Here is a 24059-nt window from a genome sequence, read left to right as displayed (position 1 = left end):
TCTAGCCTTATGATTAAAATACCTCATATTCCTTAAATCAGAGTTGCTTAGTTATGGCTTGCTAATATATACATCACTGTATGGGTGATACAGTGATAGGATACCAATTTTTACTTTTTTTACTGATACTGTCATCCTGATATATAATACTTAATGCATGTTCCCTAGGGGATCTGGTTTTAAGAACAAGAAAAAGCAACATTGCTTGGATTTAGCTATATTCTTTGCGTGATGGAGCAATGTGTCAGAAATGATGCCTCTCTTTGTAACAGTGGAGATAAAATCATGGACACTTACGGCATTCAGGCATCATGCATTTCTCTGCTTCCATAGTTTCTGCCTTGCACATAGATCCATCAGCAGGAGTCATCTTGATCATTCTGTGTCGTCTCTTCATCCCCATGCCACAGCTAGCACTGCATTCGTCCCACTCTCCCCATTCAGTGACAAGGCAGCTGCTAGGGGCTGTTCAAAATGGACAGAGAAAATCATTCACTAGTAGAGCTCATATGAAAAAATGGTTTGGGCAGTGCTCCTGCTATTGGCTGGATTTTACAAAGCCACGTAAAATACTTACAACATTCCTCATTTACAATACATTTCTCAGTCTCTTCAGTAGGCACTTTGCACATAGAGCCATCTTCAGGGAATTGTTTTACATATCTCTCTCTAGATCGCGTTCCCATCCCGCAGGAAACACTACAGGGGGACCATGTAATCCAGTCAGACATCATGCAAGTGGAACCATCTAAAATACAAAGAACCATTTTAATTGCTAATATTAGCAGAATTGCTCATAAATCTGTAGCTGCCCATTCGTGTGCAGATTCACTTTTACGCTGCCCTTCGCATTCTGTCCTCTCCTCTATTGCTTACTTTACTCCTTTATGCTTCTGTGTGCTTCATGCACTGACTCAGATGAACTACAGAATTGACCAGAGACAGTTTCAGTTTTTATTCTTCAGCAGTTAGTCCTCTGTTTGGCATAACCCAAGTCATACTACGGCAACCAACAGCTTTAAAAACTTTAAAGCAAGTGTAAACCCTACAAGGTGTTTTTCTCCTCTCCTCTTTCCTCTTGATTACCTTCATCACTGCAGCCCGGACCCATGCATGGCTGAAAATCTTGGGTATCGGGGCAGGGCACACTCAGGTCCAGCTGGGCTTTAAGCATTCTCTGCCTCATCCTCTTGCCCTTTTCACAGGTAGAAGAGCTGCACGCTGACCATGGGGACCAGTTTGAATATATGCAGGTCTCAGGGGTATCATCTAAAAAGTAAGAAAAGGCAGTGAATGTTAAAATGCGGTCTTCCATTTGCTTCTCTTTGCTTGGCTAGTGATTACTTTAGATGCTAATGGGATAGATGCATTCTTTCCTCCTGCATTCTGTCTTCTCCATTTTAGCCCAAGAGAACAATTGCCAACTTTAATTAACAAAAAAAAAAAAAAAACCAACCCAAAACCCAAAAGACTTCTCTCCTTTATCGCTTTTCTTGTTATTGCCATCTTCCAGGTATACATACAATTTCTTTGCTGTATAAGGGAAGGCTAATAGTAGATACCAGAAAAGATGAAAACCTAAATCACTGTTTGGCATTGTGTGGGACTTTTGCTCCTAAGACAGTTTTGTACTTTATCTAGAAATGACAGTGGAGAGTGGAACAACACATAAATTAGTAAGCACAAACGAATGTAAAATGTACCTTCTTCTTTTTCCTCTGGTGCTAGATCTGCCACAATATCATCTATGTTATCAGGCACAATATTGCATTGCTCCCCCTGCAAAAAAAAGTATTGTGGAGATTGGATATAGGAAACTCATAGTTGTACACAGTGAGAGAGGCTAAAAAAGGGTACTGTGGGGCACTACTGCATCTGCAGTGCTTTTTTCTCTTCTAATTCCTATGCACACTTTAAAAAAATCCTGGAGAAGTAACACCCTAAGACAGTTCTAGTTCTTTTCTACCATTATCTTTGTTGTGGGTAGGTTAAGGAGTGTAGATTTGGAGGGAAGGGAGAGGAAAAATTGGTTTTTTTGGTTTATGAAGTGGGGTTTTTTGCTTGCTTCAGAATTTTTTGTATATATACTATACCTTGCGTGCAATTCTTTCAATGACAACTCTGGCTACAAGCTTGATAGATCCTCCTTCTGGGTCATAAAATGGACTTTGAGGATGATCTAAGCTTGTAAGGGGTCTGATCTTCTCTTGAGGCACTGTAGGTTTGTTAGGAGACTGCAATCAAAATGGGAAAAAAAGTTTTAAAAGAACCTAATTATTATTATTAATAATACAATTCATCTGCATAAATTAAAACTTCTCCAAAATGCTAAATTGGGAAATTCTAATAGAAGATGAACTCAGTACGTTCATACTTAATGGTAAGGTGGTCTGTGGGTTTTTTTGTCAGGAGCCACCACTTCCCTAACACTTCGGGATTAAACCCTGAAGCTGGGTTCACAATAAGATGTATGCCTTGTTGTGTGGTTAGCTAACTACATACATTTAAAAAAATATATATTCAGTATGCCTCCAGAGGTGCGTTATAACTGGAGAAATTCCTTAGGTTCTAAAGAGACCAGGTCTGAAAGAAAAAGCCAAACGTATTCTGTCATCTGAAAAGGGAATATCTGTGGTCCTTGAGGATGTGACTAATCTTGTCTAACTTCAGCGGTCTGTACTGTGCTGTTTGTATAGACACACGGCGTAGGTATGCTTGTCACCTATGGAGACCTAATCAGTTCATTAACCTGACCCAACACATTCGGTCAAAACCAGGACTTTACCTGAGGATGATGTGAATCTTTTCCTAGACTGGGAGTGTGATGGAGACAGAGAAAATTGATGGTTTTAGTCTCAGTGATGAGAAGTCTAGAGTTTCAGTCTGTCCTGTAAGGAATAGTTACATTTTCTGTGCCAAACAGAATAGTTGGTATTGGGTTGAAACGGTAGAAGAATTCAAGTTGATGTGGCTGCTAATGGCGCTCGCATCTGTATCAAAGGGGCTGGAGACCTTAATGCTTAGTTTTCAGCATACTAAGTCCTCCATTTATTCAATAGGTTTATAATATCTCAGGTGAATGTAGTATTATCCCATTAATAATAATGCTGAGGGAATTTAGACACAATGACCAACAGCAACTGTAGCCAGCATCTACCTAAATGGCTTTTAATTCATTACAAGCAAAATTTTTACTCATATAAAGGCATATATGGTACTACTGTGGATCAAATAGCTTTCATTCCTCACTGCTTTAAGGTAAACTTTTTCTTTGGAGTATATTCCAAATAGTCTGCGTACCTCATAGGTAACGCCGCTGTCTGTGCCAGCATCCCAGGGTATTAAATCCTGAACGACTTTCTGAACCCAGCCGCAGTCCTTGGTACAGAGGTCTTCGGCAGAGAGCCCCACGTTCCAGTCCGGACTGGGGCCCAGCATGGTCAGGAAGGACATCAGGTGCCGGTGGCGATCGACAGAAAACTCAGCAGAGGGAGCAGCTCTCCTGCAAATTGGACATGAAATCACGGACTCGAGTTTGCTGCTAGAGAGCAATGGAACTGGTGCTTCAAACTGGGAAATGCCCGACACTGGCATGCCACTGTGGCTGTATGCAGAGATGGGGAATTCTGTAGGACAGGGAGAGGGCTGTCCCATTTCAGTCTCCATTTACCATGTGAGAAACAGCTTGGACATCATTCAAGGAGATTTACAGTTTAATACGTGAGCTGCAACAGCACGCTTATGTCTTAGTCGTATGATAATAATCAAAAAATCTTTCATGAGACAAAAATTGCAAATGAAATAGCAGAGAAATACCCTGAGATTTTGATTGCTGGGTACTTTTTACGCCCTAAAAGATAATACAAATTTCAATGCCTAAAGTGCTTGGAAGTGCTACTGTGTGTATGTGTGCGAAAAAGCACTCATTAATAGAGTTTTAGTGCTCGTTTAAGTAAGAGATTAATGGCTGCTGCCAGCACTAGAGAGTTCAGCCAAGACTTTTGCAGGTTTCTGCCAGTGTATGTGAAAATGCCTCTATTCATCCAGCCTTTGTCAGCCATTCCCTTAGGAAGAAATCGTGCTGAATCATGCAGTGCTCTGTGATTCTGATGAGCAACTATCACATTCCTATGCAAATGGAAAAGAAAATCAGGCCTGAATTGGAGTTTCTGTTCACAGATGAAAAGCTGGACCTCTTCATGGGATCTTTCTCATGAGAAACAACAAATACAATTTTGGCAATTCTGCTCTACCAAGTACTGATCTGATGTAAACCCAAGTTTTCTTCAATTACAGGACTTGGGACTTTTTTCAATTTTATGCCAAAACACACTGCTTTATGAGCATCTAAAAACTATGTTTATTTTTAATGTAAGGTTTTTTTAGTGTTATTTATCTTCCATTTTCGAGTTAGGCAGCTGTATGTATATATAATGCACATATACTATACTTCTCTAGTCATTCTTCTAGTTTATTCTTCCTATAAATGCTTGCGTCTCTGTAAAAAATGTGGTCTTTAATTTGTGTATTTTTTCTGGCTCATAGCACTCTTGGCACATTAGAAAAAACAGAACAGGCCAAAGACAATGATTTTTGAGTAGTTATCACACAGTTTTAAATGTAAGATATCTGAAAGTTACCATATCTATTTTCCTTTCAAGAGCCAAGTTGCAGAAGTAGGCATTTGTTCATGGGCAAAATGTTCTGGCGACTTTTGTTCCAGAGTCTTTACAAGCTGTTTCTTACTGTGTAAATTAAGTTACATTGAATTAGACTCTGAGTAGAAGAGTTTCTAAGTGTTTGATGACAATAATCCTGCCTTCCCCAGAAAAAGGATGCAAATGCCTTTTTTTTTTATGACAGATAAAACTCTGGTTTCAATAGAACAATTTGTCTAATGTAAAGTAATAAAATAATGAATGATGGCATCAACTTCACTCTGCGAATACAATATCCTGATATATTTGTCAAGTATGTAGCAGTGATTAGTCTGAAAAAGCGTGCTAACTGACTTCAATTAACTAAAGGATTTACTGCATTATAAAGGTTTCTAAGAATTCCCTATAGGAATTTAGTATTTTAAACAGTACATAGCAGAAGTCTAAACAGTACATAGTAAAAATGTCAGACACATGTGTTTGTATACCTGACCTTTAGATTAAGAGTATGTCTAATATGGACATTGCAGGATAGACAGAGGTCAGCTCTTGCAGGGAAGGGCAAGGGCGGTGTGAAGCCGCTCACTGCTGTGTCCGGCACCTGAGCTGATGCTGAGTGCGTTGGTACGTGTGTGACATGTGTGACATGACATTTCAGTGCTCTGTGCCCACCTGCTCTCAGAAACCACAAGAGAGGCAGCAACGATCGCACCATTTAAAGGCAGAGGGTTGGAAATGACTTGACTACTTTAGACACATAGGAATGGAAAACTTCTGTCACAAGTGATTCTTGTGAGAGGCATGCCCAGTTAAGGCTTTGAATGCTTTGTTAGGAAAGGAAGTATCAATGATGTTATTAACATAAAAAAAATAATTGTGTGTTTACATTATATTAATATTGAAACTGTAATGGAACACTTCAGTAGGAGATATTTGCCTACAAAGACTCCTTGCCTACAAGTCTTTGTATGTGTTAAATTATAGCTGTAAACCTGACCCTCCTGTAATTTTACAATTTCAGAGCACTTGGCAAAAAATTACCTATCTTCTGCCCCTTCTTTAAGACAAATAGTTTTATGCCCATTTTACTATATTTTATCGTGTAACTGTTCAACACATAAATGCAAAGATTATTAGAGGACAAATGGAGGCATGTTTTCTCCTCTTCCTTCCTCCACTCTTCTGCAGACAGGTACACAATGCTCACACGCTTTGCGTGCAGCACAACATGCAAGGCTGAACATCTTAAAAAAAATTATATGCAGTGTTTAGGAATACAGTATTTAAAACAAATATTTAAAAATACACTAATAATAAATTATAATAATATAAGTATCATAAAATCAATTTTTGCACTTCCTACTTCATTCTGTTAATTTCTGTATGGATACTTGTAAGCAGTATGAACACAAATTTGAGCCACGGTTGTGTAATATTGCCCAGCGTTCAGAGGAGAAACAGGCTGATCTAAGGCACAGTCAGTAACTGCTGCCGGGGCATAAGGATAGGCACTGGCTGGCTTTATACATTACAGATCTTTGGTGGGTTTTGGTTTTTTGCTTGCTTGTTAGTTCATTTTTTAGTAAAATGACAAATTTCAAATGTTTCCAGTATCCACATGAATGACAGATTTACGAAACTGGCAGGAACCTAAACCTTTCCATGCATACCTCAACACATCTGGCTCAAGTGTCCCAAGAATGGCCTATGGATTTCCCTGAAGGAAGCTAGTGTAAAAATGTACCCAGGTGCATCCTAAAACTGACCTTTTTAATTTCTGTGTTGCCAACACACCCGGTAAAATAGGAATATATATCATCATCTTTACTTCTGCTTCCAATACAAGTATATGTTACCATTTAAAGGCTTTAAAATTTTAAGACGGTGTTCTGTGACAGGTTGAACAAGTTTGACAGTGCCCACAGGAAAAGCCTAAAGTTTGTAAATGATGTGAATTTGCTGTAAGAGACCAGTATGTCCCTTTTCCTTCCCCTACACGTGCATATGCATAAAACCAGTGGCAAATACCATTTGCAAAGTAAATCCGGAACATTAAGTTCTAGGTGACAATCCTGAGAGCCCCACAGGGCTGGGGAATCCTGCTTTCGCTGGCTGAAGCGGGCAGTACTTTTCCACTGTGAGCCTGATCAGCTTGCTGGCAATTCCTGTCACATAGCATAGAGTGAAGCAAAGTACTAAATAGTCTCCTGCATCCTAATGTTTTCCATTTTCTTTATTTTTATTCTGTTTTCTTTTTGTCAGCATGATTTGGATCTCCAGCTATAGAGATGCCATATACTTAGCAGCATAAGAAAATGCTCTTTTTTTCCCTTGTTTGGGGTGTGTGTGTGGTTTGTTGTTTGGGGTTGTTTTTTTTTAAGGCTAAAAGAGCACAAACATGATTTTGCTTTACAAGTTTTTTTCCTAAGTGACAATCTAGTTGCTATCACTGCTGTGGGCAGGGGTTAAGAAGGCCTTTGGCAAACCAACAGACAACTCAACTTGCTGCAAGATGTATTTTTGAGTGTTGAATCAACACTGTTGTGTTCTACTGATATCCCTGAAAAGTATAAATATAAATATATATAAAAGGAAGGTGGTTGTGGAGATGAACTGGAGAGAAATGGTGAAAATAGTATTTTGCAGAATAAAACTTTGAGGTTACTTTTGGTTTAACATTTGATTAGCACACAAGTAAAAGAAGTAGAAAAAGGCAGTCTGAGCATATATTCTGTCTCTGTGATACTAGCTAGTTCAACCAGTAACACCGTTTATAGGGTTGAGCTTGTACCATTGGAATCAATGTGAATTTTATTACTGGATGCTATGTGTACTATATTTGTAGAAGAAAGCCGTTTGCCTCACCCATGCATAAAGAATTTTCCAGCAATACTTTGTTATTATGTAAGGACAGATCTGAACAGGACGAACATCGGGATTTCTACTGCAGACTGGAGTGCAGAGAATCTCTTGCTAGTTGTTAAACTCACCAGTCTGGCTACTGGAAGCTATTCTAGCTGTGGCAGCACAAATGCAAATATTTTTTCAGATAAATTAAAGCAATGTATTAGATGCTTGTTGTGCAGTAGTGGAGGAAAAGCCAACAGCCTGAAACAGCTTCAGAAATACCGAGTTTGTGTGGTGCTTCACAGTCAGCCAAGCTCTGACTTTGCTTGTGGGTAAAAATTATTGTTGTGATTAAGTGGGCATATTAGAGAGAAAAGGAGAGCAGAAAGTAGTGTTATGATAGCTGTTTGAAATAGAATTTTGATTAAGATAGTCATATATGTTTTATGCTAGGAAATCTGATTGATTCCATGGATTTAGTAACTATATGGAGCATATGGTAGTTTGAAACGGCTTATACTTCTCCAAGTTCCTTAGCAGAGCTAAGCCTGGACAGTAGATTCATTTGAGTATATAATATGTCTTATGAGGAGCAGCTGATGGAACTGAGGTTGTTCAGTTTGGAGGAGACCCAGGGGGACCTTACTGCTCTCTACAACTACCTGGAAGGAGGTTGTAGTGAGGTGGGGGTTGGTCTTTTCTCCCAGATAACAAGTGACAGAGTGAAAAGGCCTCAAGTCGCACCAGGGGAGGTTTAGATTGGGTATTGGGAAAAGTGTCTTTGCTGAAAGGATGGTCAAGCACTGGAACAGGCTGCCCAGGGAGGTGGTGGAATCACCATCCCTGGAGGTGTTTAAAAAACTTGTAGATGCAGTGCTTAGGGACGTGGTTTAGTGGTGGACTTGGCAGTGCTGGGTTAACGGTTGAACTCAATGATCTCAATGGTCTTTTCCAACCTAAATGATTCTATGAATCTATCTGATCTTGCTTGTGCTAAGGATACAGTAGTAGCATTTTCAGATAGGAAGAAAGAAGTGTAAAACCAAGAGAAACCAGGGGTCTGATGACCGTCAGAAGTGGTAGGTAGTTGAGAGTTTGTGGACTACATTTCCACTGATTCAGTGTCAGTCCTGGGTGTGCTGATGATGTGAAAACACTATTTTTTTTGAAGTTGAGAGTTTAGCTGATTACATAGACCATGAAAACTGCGTATTTTAGACAAATAATTAATTTACTGCCCATTATACCTCTAGTCAGCAAAAGTTACATCCTTCTTTTTTTATAGGCTTACACTGCATCACATACACTTTCTGGGACGAAAACTTATTTATTCATCTTTAGAACTTTTTGCTATTGATACAAATAACATTATGAACATGGAAACACATTTCACATCCTTGAACTTCCAACTCTGCACCTCCTGCCTACCAGCGGCACCTACACAACATCTGTTCTATTGAATACATGTTGAGACCATAACATCCTGAAAAGTGCTTTGAAGGAAAGATATTAAGAAAATAAAGATCTAAAACTGAGTGGAAAATAATACTCTCCTAGAACTCCACAACTAACAGAACAAATTAGATAGCATATTTAGATGACATATTAAGAAAACCATTTATGAAATGATGCAAAAGAATTTAGGACCATTACATGGACAACGAAGTTTTATATGCAGGTATCAACAGCTGAACATAAAAACAGAGTTTCAGATTTCCACAGGAGGAGGGGGAGAATCCTTCTGAAGCTCTGCTCAAATGCAGGGCAGGTAAGCGTTTAACCCAATGAATAATTTAAATGTGTGCATGTCCCAGAAGAGCCAGGGAAAAGAAAACTACAATAAAACGACCACTGAGTCAATGAAATTTGATTGACATCCATATAAAAAGCTGATAAGCACTATAACGCCAAGATGTTTTTGTCTCTGAGCACCAGATCAGAGGAGGTGACAGTAAGGGTTTGGCTACTTTATTTCATAATGAAAAAATAAAGCAAGCCACAAAAAATTCTTATATACTTACTGTTTTGACTACAAAAAGGCCTGCATAACCTCTTACTTTGCTGTATGTAGGCTCTTAAAATGAGAATGTTGCCTATAACCAGCTAAAAGAGACAGATATGTAATTTCATATAGAACTAATGGCCAATGTCATTACCACTGACATTAAAACCACTAATCAGAACAAATGCCGTTCTGAAATACTAATCTCAGTATTTTTAAAAAGCAGTACAAAAGGAAGGGACTTTGTGCAGGGCATCTTTCAGGCATTTTCATATTGTCATCTAAACATATCTGGATTGCTACTTTAGATAATGATGTGTTGTTCATTAATATAACAGCTATTTGACTTAATACCTTCAGAATGGGTATACCTTAATGATATGATTCACAAATGTGAACAAGCTGTCCTTCCTGAAAAAAAATTTCAGATATTCCAAGTTAGGATTGCAGTTTTTGAAAACTGCTGCTTTTTATGCGTGTTCTTTGCAGGTTGTCACAAACCAGTTAGGTGTGGCTATCCCACATGGTGCTGGCAACATTTGCTCCTGTTCAGAATAACTTCACGTCATTGCTTAGATCACTTACTGTGCATTCAATCAAACCATGGTTCAGGTATCCTTTTGCAATATATGGCATTACTGCATTTTACCCAGGCCAGGCTGACTATAAAGCCAAAGGACTTTTTGTACAACTGTACAAATTCAGGAGCTTTGGGGCTACAAGTTGTCTGCCCAGAGTAATCACAGCTGTATTTACAAAGGAAACCATATAGGATGCTGTAAGAGCACTATTGCTTTGTATGTACTTTTCGCCTGGCTAATCTACAAAGCCCTGACCCTGCCCTGTTTGTCCTGACAAACAGTGATGTGAGATCAGTTCTTCAACCCGGCATAAGAACCATCACAGCCAGACTTCTGGCCCTTTCTTCTCATATTAACAATATCAAATAAACAGTAGAGAGTTATTCATGAAACTGTATTAGCAACAAACTCTGGTTTGCTATCAGTTTAATTTATTCTGAATATTAGATTACAGCAAATATATCCTTTTAAACAAAAATTACTATGAGGCTATTTTTTGGACAATCTACAAAATGTAGATATTCCTTCAAATTCCTTTCTAGGATTTTTAAAAAATACTGCAAAGCATTTCAAAACTATTTATTCTGCAAGTGTCAAAAGCTTGGAATCACGTTTTACATTTCCCCGGTCCCAGCGTAATCCCTGAAGATGTCCCACATCTCACCACCTTTATTAAAAAGATACACCTTCCATTTCACTCAGCACCTATATCCATCTAACCTTCGTATGCCTTTTGGTGTCCGGAGATGTGAATAAGAGTAGAAGTTTACTTATCATTACATTCATAGCAATGCAAAGAGATAACAATTGGAAGTTTGAAATTTTGCATATAGACTTCTGCTCACTAGACATTTCAATGGCAAATCGTTTCAGTTACTCGGTGAGTATTTACACAAGAATGAGGAGTTAGAATTAGGAAGTAGACATATAATTGCATGAAAATAATGCATACATGATTACTCATGAAATTATAAAGGGAAATTATTTTGGCTCCAGGAAAGACAACAGATGGTTGGGAAATAATCATAAAACAGTAACTGCCAATGGGAGGAACATGTAAAGAAAACAAAAGCAAGAGTAGAATGGGATGACTAAGTTTGATTTAACTGGAGGGCTGTTAATTTCCATGAACAATTAGTATTAAGCTCTTGCAGTGATTGTTCTTAGTTAGATCTTTTCTATATTTTAAAACCCAACTTCTTATCTTGCCTAGTGACATTTGGATTTTAAATAGAAAGTAAATGGTAAGTGATAGAAAATGGAACTACCATATGTGCTTGCTCTGACAAAAAAGAAGATCGATACAATTTTTTTTCTTTTCCAACAAACACATATGTTCTTCCTTACTTTTTTTTTTTAAATTGAATTATGAATTTCTTAATGTGGGTGTCAGACCATCTGTCAAACAATGAAGTTTTCCTAAGTCTCAATAATGCACATAACACTTAAGATACTAATTCTTTTTATAAGCATGATGTAGTTTTCTGATCAGTTTTATCATCAACACTTAATAAATGTATATAACTACAAATGCAAAGAATCAGGTAAACTGTACTTTAAAATAACACGTGACTTCATGCTAGCAGAAGTAGAAATTTGCAGCCTTGTGCTGCTAGTATACAACCCAGCATTTTTTAGCCTGTTTTCTGTGACAAATAAGAGGCTATGTTCTTTTCTTATTTAAATGGAGCTCTGTAGAGCCATTAACATAGAGTAACCAAGTTGCAAAGGCAGCATACGTTGTTGGGTTTACTCATTCTCATTAAGTTCCTAAAATATTAATAGAATGGTAACTCATATGACTAAAGCTTTTAGCTTATATTAATTATCCAAATATATACATGAATTTTGAGCTCAATCACACCCAACCTGAAACTTAGATGTATTATAAAAACTGGTAAAAATGCCAATTATTTTGTATGGATTTTTAAAATGTGTTTTGTCTTGAGGTTTACTTCAAGTAGGTTTTTTTGGGTTTAGCAAAACAAATACTTCTGCTGTTTGCATAAAATTTAGAATTAATATTTAAAAAAATCTAAACAGAGTAGGAAGATATTCTGTTTTCAGTGTGAAACCATGGAGTTACCATTTAGATCCAATTCATATGTGAAAACTTTCATTTTGAAGTCAAAGCTTTTAACAAAAGTGTTTTGATTATCTCTGCTGACGCATAAACTACTCGTTCAATGTAAATTACTCCTGCGTACAGCTGTCAGGTGTTTACTGACACTTCCATGAAAGCCCAAAATATTTCAAGTCATACAAGTGGGTATCACCTCGAGGTTTAGGGAAAATGGTGTTCCTTAAGACAGCACATCAACAGCATGGAGGAGTGATAAACCACGGGAAGGAAGGATATACCACAGGAAGTTTTCTGACCTAAAATATAGTTTAACTATTAGCCAAATGCAAAGCTGGAGCACTCAGAATTGTTTTGCAGCTCCAGAGAGATTTATATATTTGTCTTCATGTTATCAAAAGTCACAACTGACTTTTTCCCTACATATTTTTTTGTATATCAGATTGTCCTTTATGCATTACTATTTCTGATTAGACCAGAGGTTAGAAAGCTTTTATTTTTGACAATATTAAACTTCACTGGATTAATCCCAGCTATCTGTAAAATCATGAAAGGAGAAAATAGCTGAGTTAGACACACCATCATGTTGCCATAGAAACAAGTGACTCTGGCCTTCTCATTCCGCTCATTTTGTACAGAAAATCTCCAAACTTTGAAAATGTTTCCTAGTACTATACTGTCATTTTGTGGAAGGAAACCTCATTTACATCTGGACTGACAGATACTGGCTTTTACCCCCTTTTTAGGATAGACAGCACAATGCGGCAGTGGGAGATAACGATCTGTGGGGGGAAAACACCCTCCAGTGATTTACAGAAATAAAAAGTAAAGAAAGACACACACATGCTAGAGTGGCACTACTGAAATAAAATGTTGCCATACAAGAATAAAAATGTATACTTTATAGAACACTCTCTTCCGGAGTGGGGAGAAGCAATGGAAATCTTTGCATGCCTCATCATGTTCTATTTTTGGAATGCATGTCATCAAACTACTTAAGTTAATAGGACTTTTAACTATAAGGCTCAAATAGTACCTGCACACTAATATAAAAGTACACTTAAAAAGCACAGAGCTACCAGAACATGGTGTTTTGGGTTGGTTTTGTGTTTGGTTTTGGGTTGTTGTTGCTTTTTTTTTTTTTTTTTTTTAATGGCTATATCTATTTGCAGTAGCAGATACTGTAGAATGGCTAGAAGGTTCTGCAAGAATTTATCGTTACTACCATAATATGCTTATGACCAACTAGATTTTTTAAAACTCTAAACCCAGAAATAATTATTAAAATTACACTCCTGCTGCCTTGTAAGCATTTGGCCATGAAAACTGAGGTTTTTTAAAGGCAACTCATTTTCACCATCACCACATAAGAAATACTCTCTGAGAAAGCATTTTTTTCGGTATAGGACTATGACAAGTGAGCTCACCCAAAAAATTGAGTGAGCAAATCTGAAAGATATTTAATTGACATGCTTGCATGTCTCCTACAGATAATACATTTTTCCTCTGATAACTGGCTTCTTTTTGCTTTTGTTGTATTTTCTATGAAATATTTTACTTCAAAGAAGTTAGTTTCTAAGTAAATAGGTTGGAATTTGACCATTTCTTCATTTTAGGTCTTCAAGATAATTTTTTTTACTTGTAATTAATGTAAGGAAAATATCACTTACTGTGGAATCACTAAAGAATGAGCGTTTCACATTTACTTCTGTGTGATATAAATTCAAGTCCTCATTACTTCTTGCAAGAGTAATATTATTGGCCAATGATATAGTGTGCAAATGCCAATTTGTATGTGCTGCATTATTCCACTTCTTCCTGCAGTTTCACCAAAATATGTCACTTTTAAATATTACAAATTGTTTTGCATTCCAAAAGACTTCAGTCCAAAAATGTTTCCCCCATCAGTCTGAACTCTGCATTCTGATTTTGTTCTTGCTGCATTTCACTGGCTTCCACTATGGCTTTTTCAAAATTTTTGTTCATCTGTTTACCCTTTATGTGGCATTGCAAATAAGGTCAGTTTTTGAAGAAATAATGAGCTACCAGAACAAGTGATCACAGGAATACTGAGATCCCTCCACATTCATTAAACTTGGTCAGATGTGGACGAGTTTTTCAACTCGCTGATTATAAAGTCATTTTTCCAAAAGATGGCAATACAGGACCTTCATAGTTAAACAGCTATTATTCTAAAGATAAGTAAAATATTGTGTCTTCCTCTAACTTGGCATGAAAATTTCAATCCGAATACTTGTAACATGCAGTGAAATGAAATCAAGTGAAAACAAGTTATTGTAATCAGCATCCTACAAGGTGAACTATAATTGATATATAACGTTTCCCACATTTTGCACGTGTTAAAGAAATGAATCCATTGGTCAAATTCATTCAGGCAAGACAATGATTGAGCATGCTACTTAGCTCTGTTTGGGCAAATCCTGAAATCACTTTCTACTATTCTGTGCCAGCAATGAATTGTAACATGTGTAATGATACTGCGCAGCATCCCATATGAGCACAGAGGGACACGTATATATGGGTGCTGAGATCGGAGGTGCACTTCTGAGGTGAATTTCCCATTGTGCTTTGTTCATATTCTGGAGCAATCCCGGAGTGCAGACCTGATTTCTTTCCAATTGATCTAGCCTGGAGCTTTTCCCCTGTGCTCCCACTGCCAGTGGGCAGCCACGCTCTATGCAGCCAGCGTGGCGGCCACCCAGAGCAATCGCCCAACCCCAAAATTTGTCACTTCCTCAGCACTGTCTCACTCTATAGGTCTGCTCCTGTTGCAGCATATTTCTCACAGATGTAGATAGCTTAGGTATAGCTATTAATTATGAAGGCTGTTCATGGTTATAAATACATACACTATAGAGACCGTAATGCTTTCACCATAGAATTAAAGTAGGGGTTTAAGTTTAGACAAGACATACCTCACACAAAACCTTTTTAAAATATTCCCAGAGCACCTATTTAAGGCAAAATATGGGCCATACAATATTACAACTTTCATTCTTATAAAAGCATATCTGTACTTGGAGAGAGACACTTAGGGATTTAAAAAATACTTTCAAGCATCTCAAAACTTAAATCAACTCATCTGTCAAGAGAAAAGCACATCATTAATTCCTCAGCAAACAACTCATATATCTTCTTTTAAGGTAACGCAGATCCAGCGAGATGCCAAATACAACCACATTTCACTCATCCCACTTCATTAAGTAACCGATGTCATCTACCTGGACTTGCGCAGAGCACGTGATGCTGTCTCGCACAACATCCTTGTCTCTAAATGGGAGAGGTGCAGATTTGATGGGTGGACAGCTTGGTGGACTTTCTACAAGGGCATGTAGTAATAGGACAAGGGGGAATGGATTTAAGCTGAAAGGGGGCAGGTTTAGGTTAGATATAAGAAACCCTTCCCTGTGAGGGCGGTGAGGTGCTGGCCCAGGCTGCCCAGAGCAGCTGTGGCTGCCCCGTCCCTGGCAGTGCTCAGGGCCAGGCTGGGACGGGGCTGGGAGCAGTCTGGGCTGGTGGAAGGTGTCCCTGCCCATGGCACGGGGTTGGAATGAGATGGTCTTTAAGGTCCCTTCCAACCCAAACCATTCCATGATTCCTATGATTACAATGGCAAGTCACTGAGAATGAATTTGTAACTCTAACCGTTCATCAGTATATTCCCTCAATTCCTCATGCTTTAGCTTTTAGCAATTTTATATCCTTTTATCTTCAGTTCATGATGACTTGTTATCAATGAGACAGCCTTTTACAAATTTAGTTATTTCTTTGCTGGAAGTTTTATTTCCCTGGATGCAGCTGTTACTGATTGAAATCCTGTTGTTGTGAATTCAGTATCCTTCAGTTACGGTAATGTTGCTGTTCTAATGGCAATGACTAGTTCGGGTTTTATGGCGGACTTCCCAACCATGTGTTAGCCAAGTAATGCTCACACTACCATGGTCAAAGATCTGATGATACTGTAAGCAATTAGCTTACAGCTGCAGTTAATAACATAAGCTATTTTTCTCCCTAAGAATCTCTAAAATGGTCATTAAGGTTTGCTTCAGGCAACAATTTGACACTATCTTAGCATTATAGTTATTTAATTTTTGTTTTTAATCAGTTATTCTTTTTGAACTGTTTGTTCTCTCCACTTTACTGTGTGGAGAGAGACAGTACTCTCACAAATCACATTTACATGAAAGTCAAATGTAGGAAGTTCTCCCATAGGCTAAATGAATACTTACACGCCGTTGAAATTATTTGCACTGTAGCTCTGGAGTAAATCAACTAACATCGATGGCATGCATTAGTGGCAACGCGCACTGACAGAAGAATTTATCTGTAGTATAGATGTTAAGTGATCTTTTTAAAGAAAATGATCCAAAATGGAAGGAGTACTGAAGGTTGTGAATAAAGACACTGTCTCCGTGGAACCTTACAGTACTGTTTTGCTGCTTCTACAGTAGTACTGCTCTTAATTTTATAATGCATTCTATATAATGATACAACCAGTAACATATTCTGCAAAGGACCATACTATTCACAGTTCTGCTACCATATTAAAGGAAAGAAAATGTCTTTCACAAATCTACTGTGACATGAAAACATTATTGGTCGTCCAACTTGGAATGTGTTTTTTAGAAGACGACTAGGTACCTCTGCCTGCACCTTTCACGCCCTAGCTCCCTAAACGCAGAGCCACCAAAAGTTCCACTGTGTCACAAACACTCTGAAGTCACTGGGTTGCACCCACAGTATAACAAATAGCTGCCTACATGACCTACATTATTTTCTTTTCATTAAAATAATGTCCCAGTGCTTCATATGTCTTCACCCTTCCTTCACCAAGTTTTAACAGCTGCTTGGCTTTATAGTACACTTTTGTCTTATAACATGGGAGTTAACTACACTCACTTTTCTCTATTAAAAGAAACTTAAAGGTTACACCATAAGGTGTTCAATGGGTTTATATGCAGCTATGGAAGGATATATAAACTTGTAAAGCAAGAAAATACCTGAACCTTACTTTCTTAACAGCATGGAGGAAAGGGAAGGTAAGTGCAGCATTCAGTTAGGAAAAAATATCTAACAAGTATGCAAGAAGAATGAGCACTATAAGGAATATAAGAAGTAGCAATAAATAATAGGCTTCCTTATTTCTATATAACCCTCTGCTGACTCTTAGTCACGCTAGGTTAAATTATACATGCACAATTTATTTTTCAAACCATTAGATGGAACGTTGTTTATAAGCAATTTGTATAATCAAATGTTAATGACATACAGCGGATAGATGATTAAAGAACTATGATATGAGATTTTCTTATCACTTTGGAGAAAACAACAAATAAAATTTAAACTATACCCATTACAGCTGGTTAATTGCAATTCAGTCTGTATTTAGCCATTCAGAATGACAGTTAAACCCAAATACAAGCATGCATGTTCAAACGTCTTTTTTTTCAAATCTCAGCTGGCTAGTATGAGGACTTGGCTAATTAAGCAATGGAATAATTTACTCATTTCTAATGTATATTTGTTATAAATTACATTCCAATACCAGTATCAACTATTTATGGGCAGTGTATTGCATGGCAGGACAGGAAATAATTTCAGCATTCTTAGTGGGACAGCAGAAGTGTTACATCAACTGAAAATGAGCAACTAACCTCAGAATTTACTCACCTAGACAACACACAAACCAAAACTTTGGAGACTACATAATATTTTAAAAGAGCTAAAGGTACAATTTCATATCCTATGAAATATTTTAAGTGGATGGATAGAAAATGGAATGACTGCAAAATTCAGCACCCCATCTTCCCTGCTGAAGCTGATTGAAGAAGATCAGTAGGTACTTTTCAATTAATTTTAGTTTGTATGCTATGAGGAGTTTGGTGTGGTACTTGAGAATAATTCTATGAACCCTTAATAAGATGCTTTAGGAAGACTAATTCACAGAATTAACTTACAGGCATTGTCAGATCTCTAGTCCCTAGGGCTCTGGGCATTTCATTATTTTTTATCTAAAGCCTCTCTGTTATCAAAGCTGAAAGGTGCATTGATTTGCATCTTCCCCTCTCAATGCTGATTAATATAGAATTAGTGGGGAACAGCGTTTGGCACTGCCATGGGGATTCTGAGTTAGATGTAGCAAGCGTCTGGCTCCAGAGGAAGACAGAAAGAGGATTTCTGTAGGGCTGGGTGCATCCATGTGTCTGTGCGGACCCAGGGGGTGGCAGCAAGTTAATGAGACGTGCTCACCTTCTCCCGCTGGCACCCAGCACCCCTGGGGTAACGGCTGTGCAAACAGGTGGGTTAACTTCCTAACCACATGGCTAAACGGACCACATTTGAGTTCTGTGGACTTCCTAACCAGTTAAACACCATCGGCTCCAAACAATTCATGTACTTCCTGGCCCTACGGAAAGGGAAGCACTCCCTACAGAAAGTGACAGCATTTCTGTAGGAAGGTCATTTAAGGTGCAACTATAGCATATAGGCAGCTAAGGTGATTTTATTTTGGTGCATCCAAGCAGCAGCTGATGCAAGGCTTGGCAGCTAAGGTGTTGGTTGAGTCTGTGCCAGGGACCCTGAGCACTGTTGGGGGCTAACCTTGTCTGAGGGTGCACAACTGCACCTTCTCTGCTCTTCGTGTGCCAGCTGGCTCAGCCCTGTGCTGCTGTCACACGTCATTTCAGCACATACCAACGCTATCTGAAATGTCTTTAAAAAAATGTAACTGGCATAAACTGCTTCGTTATTTTATCATTATTTATAACAATTAACAACAGTGAACCCTCTCAAAATTAAAACATGATTACAAGGGAATAAACAAGTTGTTGACACTAGCTTGGGTTTACCAAAATCAGAGGCAACAAGTAAACAGGGAGAAACAAAAATATTTTTTTGGTTCATTTTTCTCCAGTAAGATCACAAATCAAGGCTATGGAACTACTCTGTACATCTGCTTCTTTTTCCTCCATCAGTCTCCGCATTAAGCTCTCCAAAACAAGTTGCTCCAAATGTAGGTAAGCACAACAAGGTACCGATTTTGAATACAGCCTATAAATATTTTTAATATAGGTTTTATTAAAGGAAAAATGCCAGCTTTAGTTGTGGCACATGCGAACGTATGTTTTATCCACATAGGCAGTTTAGAAAGAAGTAGCTAATTCACACAGATGAATAGGTAAATTAATTTCTCAATTCTCCAAATAGGTATGTATAAAGATCAATTACATAAATCCTGAAAAAGATTACTTCTGAAAGATTTTCAGAAAAGCTTAAAAAGATTCCTCAAATAATATAATTATTTTATAAGACAATACAAAAGGAAATGTCTACTTGAAATCTTCATTCTAAAAAACTACTCCATTTATCATTAATGTAATGAGAATCTATGTAATTCTGTCCTATTTCCAGCACATAAAAATTAAGCAAGTAATGGAAAATCAATTTCAACTAAATCTACGGAAATTATAATTTATGTTAAAAGTGCATTTTTGGATGAACAGAAACATTGTTTCTTAAATTGAATTCAGTAAATATCCATAAAAAAAAGAAAGCTAAGTGTATTCAAAAATTACTTAATTCATGCATTCGATTATAATGTGAAGATTTTTTTTTAAAAAAGGCTAAAAACATGGAAATAGAACAAAATATTATTGTTAGCCAAGAACAGTCTCTCTTTCAGGGCAGCCAGGGAACTGAAAAGCTATCATCATTGCATAAGTGCCACAAAAATAAAGATACAGTGATTTCTAATTAATGAGAACATAAAACTGAACATACCAACATACCCCTTCCCCATCTTAGAAAGCCGGCTAACTCACTGTTTACCAAACATTTTAGAGATTAATGTCCTTCGGAGAACTCTTCTGTCTCTCACCACTTTTCTAAAGCCATTGCTTGCTTTCTCTGGCTAATAAATATTTAATTATTCCATGCAAAATAGCAAGGCTTGAGCTAGAAGAACATGATATGTGATAGTAAAAGCTCCCACTGCGTAGGTGGCTGGTTTGAATTTTACAGAGGTATGTGTTACCATTCAAATCTCATCAGGAAGGAAAGAGAACTAAACCCAGACCTTCCAAATACCAGGACAGTCATCTCCACATTGGGGGATTCCCTTTATTTGGCTGACCATATGGGTGTGCATTTGAGTGAAAAGTTGCTTGAAGGTCAGGCCCTCACTGATCAAACAGCAGGGCAAAAACTACATTATGGAAGTTAATATGGTTTGGTTGTGATCTGTTACCTTGTGAAAATGTAGTGAGCTTTGGGAATACTCAAAGCTGATTGTATTTTTATGCATTTAGTAATATATTAATAGCTATTTCAGTATGCAAAAAGTTCAGGAACTGGAAGTTTGAGAATTAGGTATTTACAGCAAATGATTGTCTAAATGTCTTCCAGTGTCTTTTTGTAAATTAGCCTCTCTTTGTGAAGCTCACAAAAGTTGCAACATGTGAGAAGATCAACAGAGAGGTTCAGCAAGACATCACGTTTACGTGGGTAATGTTTATGTAGGTAATGTTTATGGTTCAGCTTTCTGCCATCTGATGGAACCAATTAGATAATATCAGTAACATTAATGTAGTCACAAATTGTTATTAAAGCTGTTTTCCCTGCTGAAGACTTCTTTTAAGTATGCAACTGTATACATAACCTTGGGTAGTTTTACAGAAGGATATTTATCAGTGAGACACCATCACATTAAGGCTGTGTGAATTGTAGAGAGTAGAATATCAAACTCAATAGACATCTTTAACAATAAAGCATAAGATGAGGAGCGGGAGTTATTTTATTACATTTCAGAAGACACTAAGGAGTTCAATTTCTGACTTAAGTGGTTCTCCATCTAAAAAGTAATCATTCAATGACCTAAATATGGAGGCTACTTTAAGGAAGAGAAGTGTTGTGGGCACAAGAATAGCAGAAGATTACAGTAAAGTAAAAAAGGCAAACAGTAAAAAATTTAAGTAAAATAGATGTAAAACCAGGAAACAAACACTGAAACCCCAAACAGATGAAATTCTCTGTGGCTTGGCTTTCAATTTCCAAATGCTGTAATGAAGACTCATTGATCACAGCAAATTCACTGCAGGATAAAAACATACAAAAAACATTTTTTTGCACAAATTGTGGTAAAATAATTCTGGAAGAAAGCAAAGATTGAAGGAGCTTTCACTGAAGAATAAAGGAAGGAAAATGCAGAAGGTGGTCAGCATTTTTTTCTCCAGTTAGTATGATCCATCAACTTAAACATATTTTGGAGCCAGAGCATTTTTGCGCTTCCCATCACCTTGCTATAGAATACTCTTTGATTTCTGGAACAGTTTACGTTGTTGTCCAGATTAGTCATACTGTCTATATCAATGCTGAAAACCCTACCTGGGAATTTCCTGTCGCATTTTCCCATGCCCACCTTGCAAGCCAGGAAAAACAGCCCTAATATCTTTGTAGGCAGAAAGCGTATCAAAGGTATGTAAAACTTGAAATGGAAGAGGGTTGATGGGAAAATTTGTAGGGGATGATGAGGCAACCATACTAACTGAAAAACTGTTAGGAATAAACAGTTCTACCCATCTGAAGTGTAAAGGAATAGGCCTCCTCTTCTGTTAAGCTTCACTTTGGAGTGCTTACTGGAGTGTTTTCAGGTAATCTCCAAATAAATGGGGAAGTGCTGCTTAAATGGACAAGAAAAAGAGTAAGCTCTGCACACAGGCAGGAGGCACAGAAAAACCACAGGACCATGACTACACACACAAACAACACAGAGAGATGAAATGGAAACAGGAGAGACATCAGGAAGGAGTGGCTCATTTTCCAAACGTCAGATAGTACAGAATTCTAATAAAGAAAAATGCCTCTCATTTTGATGTGCATTGGTTGCAACTAAGAATGGACTGAGGAGGTTAAAAGGTTGGAAAGCAGTGGTGGTTTTGCATAAAAGTAAACATAAATGAGAGAGAAGTATGAAAAGTAATGCTTGTGTCAGGTACTCTCCCTGTTACTTTCCTGGATAAAATAATCTTGAATTTTTGCATTGAAATATATTGTTGATTTACTAAATCTAAAATAATGAAGCAAACTGAAAAATTTAATAATTAGAAAGCATATGATGTGCTTTAGTAATAATTGTAATCCTACTGCTGGAGACCCTTATCCATTCTTTCCCCTAGCTAGGGCTGTAGACTGAAACTCTGGCAGGAAAGGAATAGGAAATAGACAGTTATTTTATGCAGGGAAGTGAGTTCTTCTTGCCAGTTTTTTAGAATCTGAAAGTTTTTAGGATGGAAAGCTAAAGCTACTTTTTCAATTAATTTATTATTTTTTTCATATCAATATTGCCTTTTTATGTATTGGGAAAATCCAGAATGAATACATGGCAATACTTGGAAAGACACGCTATCTGTACTTATTTATACATTTTATGTACATATTTAATAATTTATAAGGTCTGAATGTTTAATAACGGAATACAGGACACATTGGAGAATAATTTCCATCCTATGTCTCATCTGTGTTTGTATTTATCAGTCTTAGGCTATATGGACATGTAAGTTCCTATTAGACAGTGTTGCCTAGGACTAAATGCTTTCTGGGTTTACAGGAACTACAAAAAAGTGATCAGACACAAGAATTACCATTCATATACTTCTCCTTTGCCTGTATTAAGAAAGGCCCATATATTTATACTGGACATATTTTTGAAATATCAGAAACTACCCAGAGAAATGTCTATTAACATGTGACTCCTGCCTAACTATCCATTTTCAATTCCACTCTTTTTTGAGAGCTGAGAACTATATGGTGAAACAATATTCCTTGTTCTGATATGGAATCTTGGTTTGGAGGTCCTGCTGTTTGGGAAAATCAGACATAAGCCTGAAGAATCTGCTTTATCCTACTCCCCAACCATCATGACAAACATGCTGTTATATAGAAGAAAGATGCACGTATGATAACGCCTTTCCCTGATGGTGAGGGATCACATCGGACATAGTGACCATAAAAAACCAGGCAGCTGTATAAACACCAAGTGCCCTGACAACACTACGAGGCTTGGATTTCACCGTGTTAACAAGAATCCAGCTCATGCCAAGATATGGAATTGACAGTTTTTTCTGTTCCTGACAGCTGGCTCTCCCCCACGCCTCCCCAAAGGGTCCCATTTTTCTTCTTGTAACTGGCTCTGTAACTCGCAATATAGAGTGGGAATAATTGGTCAGGATTTGTGCTTATTTTCTTTTGGTGGATTATCCTGAGAAGCTCTGGTTTAGATAAAAGTGCTTGCTGAATGAAAAAGGTGGGTGTCACAATAGAGATGTATGGATTTGAAACAAAGGCATAATGCATACAGAAAAAAAAGAAAGGAAAAAAAAAAAGCCAAACAAAAAATGTATATTTGGGGGAAGGGAATTCAAGGCAAGAGTTTTAAAGGTATTAGCTCATGTGGAATTTGATGCATACTATCTTTAAAAGTCTTGCCTTCTTTATCCTCAGATTTTTCTGTCATGGCTTGACTATTTTACAGGTGCTGGATATGCAGATTTGGATACCAGCTGTACTATCTGTATGTGCTGTATTTTATCGTCCATACTGCCAAAGGCCAATGATTTGCAGCCGAGTATGAAAGTAAAATTTGATTCTGCCTGAAACACAGCTGAGAGGAAGGGAGCAATGAGCTGTGCTCTTGTTTATACAAGTAAGATAAGAAAAACTACTTTCATTTGACAGAATACCATATCTGTTCAGATACCATTACGTTCAAGGAAGAATGCATTCCCTGTGAGTACTTTAAAGTCAGAACTGCAGACACACAACTTGGTAAGACAAACATAAGCAACAGCAAAACGTTTTATTACCTGGTCTGGCAC

The 24059-nt window shown here is 37.5% G+C and overlaps 1 protein-coding gene across 1 annotated transcript in view; it reads right to left on the bottom strand.

The window, feature by feature from the left end:
* The window catches only part of SPON1 (spondin 1), a 200011-nt gene that overhangs the window by 6939 nt on the left and 169013 nt on the right, over nt 1-24059 (bottom strand). Inside the window, exons 8-13 of the mRNA XM_005442716.4 lie at nt 3301-3502; nt 2094-2234; nt 1704-1779; nt 1087-1269; nt 578-748; nt 298-465 (exon numbers count right to left, since the gene is read on the bottom strand). Of these exons, the coding sequence (XP_005442773.1) occupies nt 298-465; nt 578-748; nt 1087-1269; nt 1704-1779; nt 2094-2234; nt 3301-3502 (941 nt within the window). The remainder of the gene's footprint in view (nt 1-297; nt 466-577; nt 749-1086; nt 1270-1703; nt 1780-2093; nt 2235-3300; nt 3503-24059) is intronic.

This window comes from Falco cherrug, chromosome 10 (assembly GCF_023634085.1).
Source record: "Falco cherrug isolate bFalChe1 chromosome 10, bFalChe1.pri, whole genome shotgun sequence".
Lineage (NCBI taxonomy): Eukaryota > Metazoa > Chordata > Aves > Falconiformes > Falconidae > Falco > Falco cherrug.
Note: the sequence above shows the minus strand (reverse complement) of the source record. Positions and strands in the feature narration are given on the sequence as shown.